Consider the following 13,395-nt stretch of genomic DNA (forward strand, 5'->3'; position numbering starts at 1 on the left):
CATGCACCCTCTTTTCTAGGTACCCTGTGCCTTTTTGTCCTTTTTTAAACCTACCTCTTATCAATATCAGGAAGGATCCAATGTGGGCATGACAGTATATTTTAATAGACATAAGTTGCAATAAATTATTTACAACTTTTGCATTTTTGCAAGTTTTTTAGTTCCTAATTGTAATAGTGGAGATGCTTGGGTCCCCTATAATGTTTTTTTTCCAGGAATAATTTCCTATTCTTTCTGTAGATCCATGGGTAGGACTTGCCTTCCTATTTGCCTCTCTCGTCCTCGCCTCAGAATAGATAGCCTTCTTTCCTACCTTCTTTTCAAAAAATACATTTTAAGTAATATGTGTTTATTTTTGAAAACTTGGATATAGGAGTAAATGAAAAATTACATGTACCTCTTTTACCGAAAGATGAACATTTTTGTGTATCTTTCAAGACTTTTAAAAAGTCATATTAAGGACACATACATAGATCATAATATATATTATATAAGCATATATTTAAGCATACTATATGTAGTATATTATATAGCATATATATTTGATAAGGTACTTTTTTCATTTAACAGTATGTCACAAACAACTTTTCATGTGAGTAGATATACACATTTAATATTTGTGTATTATTTCCTTGTATCATTGTACAGTGTTTAATTCATTATTGTTGAACAAGCAGATTATCTCCAGTATTTCCTTATTATAAGCATGCTGTGATCCGTATCCTTGAACAAATTCTTTCCACATATCTAATTATTTCTTTAAGTAAATTTCTAGAATTAAATTTTCTTTTTTTCCTTGTGTTGAGATCTTTATCCACGTTGTTAATTTCACACTGCATGAAAATGTGGCTGCACATGGGGCAAGAGATGCCAATCCTGGGGGAGTCCTTCTGGCTAAAGTTTTAGTGAATTTGACCTATTATTCCCCTCAGTAGTTGCACCCACCAGCAGTGATTGAGAGTTTACATATTTCCTACCTCTTTTTTTTATTATTAATAATGTAATGTAATGTATTTCTGTTACCTTATTTTACACTTACATTTTCATGTTTGTTTTTTCCCTACCTCTTTTAATCTTAACTCAAGCCCTTTTCTCCCTTTGCTTTGCCATGAAGGCCTCCAGATAATTACAATTTAAGTAATCCTCTAGAAGGAATGCTCCCTTTAATAAAATCAATCTGTATTAGGAGAGGATTAGAAAAATTCTTTTCAAAGACAAGTAAGTATCCTAACATACTAAGGCTTTAGTGTGTCCTGAGATATAAGTCATCTGGACAGATTTGGGGTCACCCTAACAGGCAGGCCTTAGACTCTGAATATGTCTGCCTGGTAGTGGGGAAACCCTGCAGTACAGCCTCCTTCTGTGGGAGACGGAGCACCTGTCTAGATCTGGAAGGCAGCTTGGAAATAACTTGCCTCACAAAAATTAAGGAATTTGGGAGCTGGCAGGGACCTCTTACACAGTACATGTGTCCCCTACCCTATCCTTGACAAAGGGTCATTTAACTTATTTAAATAATGATATACTAGAAGCAGTTGGTTCCTTTTTAAGTGCTATAGAAAACTTTCCTGTTTGGATCTAAAATCTGTCCCATTGAAACTCAAACAAGGCAGATAAATCTTTAATTCTTTGCTGTCACCCCACCAGTACTACCCTCATACCTGAAGTACCTGATGCATAAGGGATGCTGAGTAAATGAAAAAATAATGAATGACTAATCTTTATACTAAATTTTCATGTGGAGGATATGCTATGTGTGGCTCCCCCCTTATTATATTTTGTTGACATAAATTTGATAATCTTATTGGAAGTGGTTTCCTTGAAATTTACATAATTTATATAGTATATAATATGTGTTTATGACCTCCCTTTTTCCCAAAAAGATTTATAATAGAAGTAAAATGAAGCACTTTACTCTTACCACAGGATAAAGTACTGCATTGTGTTTTGAATATAACACTTTCAACATTTATTTTTAAATTTTAAAAATATCATAACTTTATAGAAATTTGAAGAAAGAAAAGTCACTTATAACATGACTTTTGTAATGAATCTAATATTTTAACTACTATCATTTTTGTTGGACATCAGACTTTGAGCACATAGTCAAAACACATAGTAATCAGAATGGTGGTAAGGGTCTGCAATCTGTATGTAGCATGTTGAAGAAGTTAGCATGTTTCATCCATATATAGAAGGGAGCTTTTATGTTTCTGTCTGAGCAGAGTTAAAATTAGAACTAGGCCCCCTAACTGCCATAGGAATGGCAATACATACTTACTGAATAAATCAATGAATTTAGATATCTGAAATCTGTCATAGGAGGAATAGACTCAATCAACTTTATCTCATAGACCAAAACTGGGACCATTGAGGAGAAATTATAGGAGAGTAGATTTTGCTTATCATAAAAAGTCTTTATACAACTAAATTTATCCTACAAAATGAATGTATGAGATTGATCAAATGACCTCCATAAACTAAGAAGAAGAAAATTGCTTTTTTAGAAAAAAAATTGAGTTAGATCATTTCCAAAATTTCCTCCAAACTGAGATTCTAATAGAACAGTATCTCTAGAGTAGTTGTAGTTTTAGTTTTGTCTGTTTCCTTCCTCCCTCCCTCCCTTCCTTCCTCCCTCCCTCCCTTCCTTCCTTCCTTCCTTCCTTCCTTCCCTCCTTCTTATCTACCTACCTACCTACCTATTTTTAAAATTTTTATTGAGGTGTAGTTGACTTACAGTATTATATTAGTTTCAGATTACAACAGAGTGATTTGATATTTTTATACATTACAAAATGATGACAGCAGTAAGTCTAGTTACCATCTGTCACTATACAAATTTATTACACACTGTTATTGACTCTATTCCCTATGCTGTATATTACATCACTGTGACTTATTTATTTTGTGACTGGAAGTTTGTACCTCTTACTCTCCCTCACTTATTTTACTCATCCTTCATCCCCCTCCCTTCTGGCAACCACCGGTTTGTTCTTTGATCTGTTTCTGTTTTGTTTTGTTTTGTTTATTTTGTTCTTTAGATTCCACATACAAGTGAAATCATACAGTGTTTGTCTGACTTATTTCACTTAGCATAATACCCACGAGGTTATCCACATTGTCACAAATGGCAAGATTTCATTTTTTATGGCTAAGTAATATTCCTGTGTGTGTGTGTGTGTGTGTGTGTGTGTGTGTGTGTGTGTGTGTGTGTGTATCTCCACTTGGGTTGCTTTCATATCTTGGCTATGGTAAATAAATCTGCAGTGAATAGTGGCACACACGTATCTTTTTGAATCTGTATTTTTGTTATCTTCACATACGTGCCCAGAAGTGATATTGCTGGATCATATGGCAGTTCTATTTTTGAATTTTTGAGGAACCTTCATAATGTTTTCCATAGTGGCTGCACCAATTTACATCCCACCAAGAGTGCATGAGGGTTCCCTTTTCTCCACATCCTTGCCAACACTTTTTATTTGTTTGTTTGTCTTTTTGGTGATAACCATTCTGATAGCTGTGACATTGTGGTTTTGATTAACATTTCTCTGATTAGTGGTATTGAGCATTTTTTCATATGTATGTTGGCTCTCTGTATGTCTTCTTTTGAAAAGTGTCACTTCAAGTCCTCTGCCCATTTTTTAATCTGGTTTTTTGGGTTCTTTTTTGATGTTGAGTTGTATGAGCCGTTTACGTATTTTGAATATTAAGCCCTTATGGGATATTATGTTTGCACATATCTTCTGCCATTCAATAGGCAACATTTTTGTTTGTTGGTAGTTTCCTTTGCTGTGCAAAAGCTTCTTAGTTTGATGTAGTCCAGTTTTTTTATTTTCGTTTTTCCCTTACTTGAGGAGACATTCAAAAAAATATTGCTAAGACCAATGTCAAATAGTGTACTGCCTGTGTTTTCCTCAGTTTTATTGTTTCAGGTCTTACATTTAAGTCTTTAATCCATTTTGAGTTTAAGGTATATGTATATGGTGTGAGACAGTAGTCTAGTTTGATTCTTTTGCATGTAGCTCTCCAGTTTTCCAAGCACCATATTTTGAAGAGGCTGTCTTTTCCCCATTATATAGTCTTGCCTCCTTTGCCATAGATTAATTGACTGTATAAGTGTGGATATTTCTGGGCTCTCTATTCTGTTCCATTGACCTATGTGCCAGTACCATACCATTGTGATTACTGTAGCTTTATAGTATAAATAAATCAGGGAGTGTGATACCTCCAGATTTGTTCTACTTTTTCAAGATTGTTTTGGTTATCTGGAATGTTTTGTGTTTCCATATAAATTTCAGAATTATTTGTTCTAGTTCTGTGAAAAATGCCGTTGGTATTTTGACAGGGATTGCATTGAATCTGTAGATTGCCACCGGTAGTATGGTCATTTTAATAATATTAATTATTCTAATTCATGAACATGACATATCTTTCCCTTTGTTCGTGTTGTCTGCAGTTTCTTTCATCAGTGTCTTACAGTTTTCCTAGTACAAGTCTTTTACCACCTTGGTTAGATTTATTCCTAAGTATTTTATTCTTCTTGATGCAATTGTAAATGGGATTGTTTTCTTAATTTCTCTTTCTGATAGTTAATTACTAGTGTATAGAGACACAATAGGTTTCAAAACAATCTTGAAAAAGAAAAACAAAACTAAAGGTATCATGCTCCCTGATTTCAAACTATACTATAAAGCTACAATAATATATTAATTTTTATCTTGCAGTTTTACTAAATTCATTTATTAGTTTTAATAGTTTTTTTGTGGTATCTTAAAGATTTTCTCTCTATATAATATAATGTCATCTACAAACACTGACAGTTTTACTTATTCCAGTTTGGATTCCTTTTATTTATTTTTCTTCTCTAATTGCTGTGGTTAGGACTTCCAAAACTGTGTTGAATATAAGTGGTGAGAGTGGACATCCTTGTCTTGTTCTTGCTCTTACAGGAAATGCTTTCAGCTTTCCACTGTTAAGTATGATGTTGACTGTAGATTTGTCATATATGGTTTTTATTGTGTTGAGGTATGTTCCCTTTATACCCACCCACTTTGTTGAGAGTCTTTATTATAAATGAATGTTGAACTTTGTCAAACGCTTTTTGTGCATCTCTCAAGATGATGATATGATTTTTATTCTTCAGTTTGTTAATGTGGTGTATCACATTGATTGATTTGCAGCTTTTGAACCATCCTTACATCCCTGGGATAAATATCACTTGATCATAATGTATAATCCTTTTAATGTATTGTTAAATTCAATTTGCTCATATTTTGTTGAGGATTTTTGCATCTATGTTCAGTGATATTGTTGTTTAATTTTCTTTTTTTGTAGTGTCTTTGGTTTTGGTATCACGGTGATGCTGACCTCCTAGAATCAGTTTGGAAGTTTTCCTTCTTCTTCCATTTTTTGGAGTAATTTGAGAAGGATAAGTGTTAACTCTTCTTTAAATGTTTGGTAGAATTACTTTTTAAGATGTCTGGTCCTGGAATTTTGTTTGTTGGAAAAAAAATTTTTTTACTGATGTAATTTCATTACTGGTAATTGATCTGTTCATATTTTCTGTTTCTTCCTGATTCAGTCCTGAGAGCTTGTATGTTTCTAGGAATTTGTACATTTCTTCTGGGTTGTCCATTTTATTGGCATATAATTGTTTGTAATGTTCTCTTATGATCCTTTGATATATGTGATGTCAGCTGTAAGTTCTCTTTCATTTCTGATTTTATTCAGGTCTTCTTTCTTTTTTTCTTGATGAGTCTGGCTAAAGATTTATCAATTTTCTTCATCTTTTCAAAGAACCAGCTCTTAGTTTTATTGATCTTTCCCATTTTTAAAAATTTTCTATTTCGTTTATTTCTGCTCTCATTTTTATTATTTCTTTTCTACTGACTTTTGGTTTTGTTTGTTCTTCTATTTCTAGTTCCTTTAGGTGTATGGTTAGATGTTTATTTGAGATTTTTCTCGTTTCCCGAGGTACACTTGTATTTCTATAAACTTTCCTTTTAGAACTGCTTTTGCTGCATCCCATAGATTTTGGATGGTTGTGTTTCCATTTTCATTTGTCTCCAGTTATTTTTTGATTTCCTCTTTGGTTTCTTCAGTGACCCATTCGTTGGTTAGTAGCATATTGTTTAGCCTCCACGTGTTTGTATTTTTTGCAGTTTTTTTTTTTTCTTGTAGTTGATTTCTAGCCTCATATCATTGTGGTTGGAAAAGATGCTTGCTATGATTACCTTCTTCTTAAGTTTATTGAAATTTGTTTTGTGGTCTGGCATGTGATCTGTTGTGGAGAGTTTTTTTTCCCTATCCCTTAAATGTGGGTAATATTCTAGGATTCTGCTCTTGAATCTCTTTTCTTCTAACTCTACATACTCCTCCTAGGTTATGTCATCTACTGGCCTGGATTCAATAATATTGATTATGCCCAATCTGTCTCCAATCCATGTTAGCTCTTGAGCTTCAGGAGCTATTAAGTGGCTTACCGGATATCTCCATATCTCCAGTTAGTTTTCCATAGGAACCTAAATTTTAAATATGTTCAAATCTGAGCCCCTTATCTATGTTCCTTCACTGTCCTTCCCCTCCACCCATAAAATGTGTCCATCTTCCTGTGTCTGTCTTCTTACTGAATGGAATCACAGTGTGTATTCACTTGTACAATCTAGAAACTAGGGGTTATCCTAGACTTGCTATTCCTTTGCATTCACATTAGTTTGCTAATTCCTAATGGAGACAAGCTGGACTAGAGCATAGCAGAGAAGATAGAGGAAAGTTAATGGATTTGCTTTATATTTTTAAGCCATCACTATTTGCTGAGATATCAGATGTGAAGAATGTGAAGGAAAGAAATGAAGAATGACCTTGGGTTTTGTACTTGAGCAACTGGCTGGCTGCAGTAAATTTTATTTAGATTGGGAAGATGTGAGGATGAATGGGTTTATGGAGCAGAGAAAACTGAGTGTTATGTGTTAGGCATGTTAGGGTTGACATGCCTGTCAGGTTTCCATGGATTTAGGAGTCTGGAGCTGGGTGAGGAGAGATTTATCCTGGAGATGGTTGTTAAAGCCATAGGACTACATAGGACAGTGTTAGGTAAAGAAAATGTGAAATTCTGTGTTAGGATAGGTAACAGAGGAGTGAGTAAACAGAGGCTTAGGCATTATTGAAGGCTTTAAGAGAGAGGTATAAAATGTTCTTTTTGAAGAGTAGAAAATCAAACCTAATGGAGAAGTTGTAGTTTGTAGTTTGAGGTTTGTGTTATGATTTGAAAATAACACCAGTTAGTCTGATTTTATACATTTTTCCCCAGTATCATTTAGCTATTCAATATCAGTATGGAATTAGTGGATAATCAAGTTTAATCAGATTAGGATTTTGCTACACTAGTATGACAGAGGATAAGAGGAGAAGGAAGTTAAGGTTGTTCGTAAGGGAGTGATTATAAATAGAGTGGTGCACCATGGAACCCTGACAGTTAAGGGAAGATGTGAGGAATTGAGAGATGTAATTGGTAGTCATATGGGAATGCACTGGATTGATGAGGTGGAAAGATCACTGGAATGGGAAGACTAGAGTAAATGAGCTGAAAGGGTAGGAAGTCATGATCAGGAATTACGATGTTTGAAGTCAAGATTCAGATAGGAGGCTAAGGATTGAAAAGTCAGAGAGTAGATCTGGATGTTGAAGTCTCTAAGAATGGTACCAAGAAAAGGGGTGGAGAGGAAGACTGTGAGCCAGGAACCATAAAGTCCTGAGTGAACAAGAAGGGGTGACCAAGAAGTTAGTAGATGATGGCTACAATAGGATAGTGGGTGATACAGTCTTTCCTGAGCTTCAAAGGAATGTTGTCTCTCACCATCGTCTCTTTACACTCTTATGTTTCCCTTAATACAAGATAATTTTACTACTTTGAAATGATCATGTTTTCTCCTATCTTTGCACCTTTGCCTGGAATTCTGTTATAATCCCTTACCCCACCCCACTCTTCCCAAGAAAGTCTCTCATAATATCCATGTTTAGATTTACTTTTTCCTGGAAGCTTTCTGCAACCAGCTTTGACTTGGCTCAGAACCCTCCTGTGTTGTCTTGTATCACCTTTGAGAGATTTGTCACACTTTGTTGTATTTACTATTCACTTCTCTGTCTCACCAACTGATAAAAAGCTTCCTAAAGACAGCACTGTTTTGTTTCGTTATATCCCCAGTATCAATATCAGTGCCTGGCACATATTTGTTAAATAATAATATTTGGTATTCAGTGTTCAGTAATATTTGTTGATTGAATGAACCTGTCAAAAACAATGTTCCATAAAGAATCAGATATAGAGGTTTTACAACCTATGACATAATTGACTGCTTACTTCTTGTGTGGGCAAACCAGCTACTTGGCTTTCTTCAAACTTTACAGATGCTGTGTTACTACTTTTGTATCGTAGTTCATATTCTTAAGTTTGGGATGCATACTTTTGACTCTGAGAAGTAGTCACTAGCCACAAGAGATAGCTTGTTAAATATTGAGATATCTGGATTCTCTATTGTTATATTAAAGAATATTTTTGGAGGAAAGGTGTATATTTGAAATTGATGCCCCCAGTTGGCTTCATGGAAAAGTTTTGTGACCCTAAGAAATGCTGGAAGGAAGTTACCTGGGGATAGGATGAGGGGCCTAATGTGAAGAACAGTGAAGTGGAATACAAGAGCTGATCTCATTTATCTTCATGGTGACCGTCTTGGTTGCTATAACTTTTAGATGACTGTCAATACTTGCCAGTTACATTTTTTACCCCTGTTAAAAGAAATTATCTTCCAGCTTCCTCACCACTGAGAGGTACTGTGCCTTAAATCATATCTTTCTATTCTTTGTTGATAACTCAAGACTTTTCTTTTAATTATTTTTTAGTCACATTAAAAATTTTACAGCATGTTGGAAAGTTCATGGCTTATAAAACTGGCAACTGCATAATATTGTTGAAATAGAAATGGATAAGTTAGGAAGATAAACATCTTTAATTGTTTTTTCTTGGTGCAAGTGGAAATTTAACTTTTTACTATGAATTAAAAATCCAGACAGGAGAGTTTGAGTAAAAATACGTCTCCGGTAGTAAATTGACTTGGAAATATTAAGAGATAAGGGAAACACCTTGGCAATGAGAATAGAAACTTAATTTAAGTGAAAAGGCTCTTTTATGGATTTTATAGTGACATTGATCCCATTTATTATTTATCTTTTTCCACCTAATAATTTTAATTCCTGATTAATAAAGAATTAAATAAGAGATAAACTATAGTAAAATATTTTATTGGACTTCTAGGTGTTCGGTATACCCTTAAGTCTAAATATTAGTGTATAGCAATAACCTACTAAAATAAATAGGAATCAGAAATATATTTAGATCTTTTTGTAGAGGTGCTGTTGGTATTTCTGTTAGTTCCTTTTATAAACACAGTGTAGGATCTTTAAATTCTTGTGTGTTAAGGTTAAAAAAAATACTTGAGAATATCACACTTAATTTGTTGAAAGGAAATGTTGGGTTTCAAAAACTAGTATTGCGTATGACTCCACTGGATTATAGTGTGAAATTGTATAGTTAAATTTCTGAAAGATCTCTTTAGTAAATTGAATCTGTGAAGTCTCTGTTTAGATCTTTTTTTCTGAAAGCCTCTTTGCCTTTCATTATAAAAGAGCCTGGTACTGCTTTCTGTTTTAAAAATCCAGCTGGAAAATTACAGAGTATGAACATTTGCCCATCGGTTCTTCATTTGGAGAGAACAGAAATATGTCTTCAAAATGGAGACTGACACTTAAGTGTTTACTCTGTCAGTGGGAGTTATAGCTTATATTCTTTTTTTTTAATTTCTGTAACGGCATATAGTACATTTTGGCTTATGCATGGTGTAGCTGAATTTTAAAATACCATATTTATTTTATGTGGTTCTGTGATTGTTCAAATCTTCCAGTGATCTGTTCCTTCCCGAGTCCCTCAGAATCTCTAAAAAAAGGTGTCCTTGGTTCTTGCGTCATTTTGGTTCTGTTAAATTGAAATACAACATATTTGTGTTGATTCTAATCATAAAAATTGACTTAATATGTCCGAAAGTATCAATATACTTAAAATTTAATTTTATGTATATTCTTTTAAAAATAATTAATAGATTTAATTTTAGTATAGTTTTATATTTACAGATTAGTTGAGCAGATACATAGACTTACATTCATCCACACCTCACCCACCACCCACCTATGCAGTTTCCCCTTTTATTAACATCTTGCATTAAGTGTGGTATATTTATTACAATTATTGAACCAAGTATTACAAGTATTGATATATTATTATAGTTCATAGTTTACGTGAAGGTTCACTCTTTGTGTTGTACAGTTTTATGGATTTTGACAGATACCTAATGACGTGTATCCATTACAGTTTCATATGAGAATAGTTTCACCATCCTAAAAATTCCCTGTACTTCACCTGTTCATCACTCTTCACCCAGACCCCTGGCAACCATTGTTGTTTTTACTCTTTCTATGGTTTTGCCTTTCCCAGAATGTCATATAGTTGGACTCATATAGTATGTAGCTTTTTCTGACCGGTTTCTTTCACTTAGCAGTATGCATTTACGGTTCTTCCATATCTTTTCATGGCTTGATGGCTCATTTCTTTTTATCACTGAATAATACTCCACTGTATGGATATAAAATGCTGAAAGATCTTAGGAATGGGGAAAAGACCTGAGGCGATTCTTTTGTCACAGGCAAGGAAGAGGAGAGGGTAGGAATGGTGTGAGGCTTCTGGCTGACCTTTTCCCATTTCTCTAAATGCGTTTGCAGTTGGGGGAAGGGTAACCATGGATGGGGGGAGTTAAATTGTTTGTTTTCTCTTCCTGAGACTCCTCCTTACCCTATTTACCGCCATAGATGGGGAAAATATGAACTTCTCATCAGAAAATATTTGAGACTGCTGCTGTAGAAAAAATCCTTTTTTCTTCTACCTTTCTGTTTGTGACTTTCCCTCTGCATCCGTCTCCCCCATTCTATTATTTTTCTCACCCTCTATATGTCATTTCTAGAAATATCCCTTCTGAGGCTCTCTTCCCTACATTCTTTGTCATTCTTTTCTGTTTTATCATATGCTCCTTATTTATGCCAAGTGTGAAAATTGATATTCAAATCTAATATACTAAAATGAAAAATGTTGCAGATTATTAAATAGCATTTCCACATAGAGCGTGCCACACTGGGTGTAATGAAAATGAGCACTCATATTAACGTTGACAATATTATGGCACAGTGCTTTTAGACGATTTTGGCAGTATGTGTTGATGGCCTTAAATGTTCATATTTATACCCTTGACCTAGTAATCTCATACCTTAGAATCCATTTGAAAGAAATAGTCTTAAATAATGAAAAGACTATGTATAACATCCTTAATATCTAACAGTAAGGGAAAATGGTTATATGAACTATTATACAGACATTTAAAATTATGTAGAGCACTGAGAAAGTACATAATTTTAAAAAAATAAAATAAAAATCTGTACCTATAGTACAACTTGGCAGATGTAGATTTAACATCTAAGGTTGGTGAGAGTATGAATCCCCATAATTTTTTTCAGAGCAATATGGCAATATGTCCATTTTAAATCCACATACTTTTTAACTTAACAATTATGTTTATAGGTTGCCTTACTGATAAACTTTGATACATGCTAAAATATTTGCAGTGATAATCATTGAAGCATTAATTATACTAAGTCTATCCATGATATTTTCTTAAGTGGTAAGTAGTTTCTCTTCTAGGAATTTATTTGAAGGAAATAATCAAGGCTGTGGATAGATATAAAGCTATGAGATATATATATATATCTCTCTATAATTCCAAAATAATATTAAAATCCTAATAACAGATAAATTAATTCCTAATAGCAGATAAATTAAATAAATTATATATACCATCAGTGGAAAATCAGGCAGCATTGCACATCATGTTGTCGAAGACTGTGATGGCACATCTTCTATAACACGTACACACTTGAGCACACATACACAGGGCAAAAAAGGAAATACGTACACTAAGCGTTAACTTTTTTTCTCTAGGTAGTAAGATACAGATGATTTGGTTTTTTATTTTCCTTTAATGACCTATGACTGTATTTATAAAATATATAAAAACCATGAGTATTTTTTAAATTAAGTAAATATAAGGAAAGACTTGGAGGAAGGACACCAAAATTTTAAACAGTAGTTGTTTTTTAGTGGTGGGATTAAAGAGAATTTTGTGTGTGTGTGTGTGTGTTTTTTCTATATTTTCTTTATTGGGAAAATGAGTATACTCATTTCACTGGAAATAAAGATTTTGTTTTTCAGTTTTGTTAAAAGCCTGATTGATAAGCAACTAATTAACATAGTACCAAGTAACTTTTATATAGTTGACAGACTTTTTTAAAGTTTTACTTTCATTTTTATTTTAGGCCAGAAATATACATACGGGAGAGCTGGCTGCAGTAAAAATTATCAAATTGGAGCCTGGTATGTATTAAAACTCTCAAGACAATTTTTGAACACTTTTCTTGTGCAGTTCATAAATATTTCACTTAAAAGCATTTTCCATATTTCCTTCCTTGTTTCCCTTCTTCCAAAAGAGTCTTATGTTGTCATAAAAAGGGTATCTCCTATATGGTTACATTAAATTCCACTGGAGGTTGTTGGTTAAAGACGAATTTGATGCAGTAGTTTTGTTGCTAAAGTCTGAAATATGCACATTCAAAAATTGAAAGACACATTGACAAAAAGTAATGTTAAAGTAATGTTAAATTAATTTTCTTTTAAGATGATAGTGAAATATTTGGACTTCAATTTTAGCTTTTATGAGAATTTGATTAGTAAAGTATTCATTGATTTGGGGGAATATTTGGTGAAATTCAGGATAATTATATTTTATATGTCAGCCATTCCCTGGCTGGTTGATAGGTTTAATAATTCTGGTCTTAGCCTAATGCTTGTATTTTTACACTTCTATCTGTCCGAAGACTGTTTGTTTTAAAACATACTGAGTAACTTGCTTTGAAAGTAAAACAACTGTATAAAACCTGAAACTATTTACTTATTTTGATATCCTAAACGTTTCTAATGAGAGCAGTAGTAGCTTTCTTTTTTCTCCAATTTCTTTTTTTTTCTCTTTCTTTCCCCTTTCTTTCATTCTTTTTACTGTGGTAATGTACACATAACATAAAATTTGCCATCCAAACAATTTTAAAGTGTACAGTTCAGTGGTATAAAATACATTCATAATGTTGTGCTACCATCACCACCATCCATGCCAGAATTCTTCTATTTTTATTTTTTTGGAGGACCACCATACTGTTTTCCACAGTGGCTATACAATTTATATTCCCATC

General features: G+C 33.4%; 1 protein-coding gene across 3 annotated transcripts in view; it reads left to right on the forward strand.

The window, feature by feature from the left end:
- MAP4K5 (mitogen-activated protein kinase kinase kinase kinase 5) overlaps nucleotides 1-13,395 on the forward strand; it is a 144,098-nt gene that overhangs the window by 10,512 nt on the left and 120,191 nt on the right. For all 3 annotated transcript variants that reach the window (XM_082384816.1, XM_082384817.1, XM_082384818.1), the window contains exon 3: nucleotides 12,469-12,526. In XM_082384816.1, the coding sequence (XP_082240942.1) occupies nucleotides 12,469-12,526 (58 nt within the window). The remainder of the gene's footprint in view (nucleotides 1-12,468; nucleotides 12,527-13,395) is intronic.

The sequence above is a fragment of the Balaenoptera borealis genome (genome assembly GCF_965194805.1).
Source record: "Balaenoptera borealis genome assembly, chromosome: 3".
In the NCBI taxonomy this organism is placed as follows: Eukaryota; Metazoa; Chordata; class Mammalia; order Artiodactyla; family Balaenopteridae; genus Balaenoptera; species Balaenoptera borealis.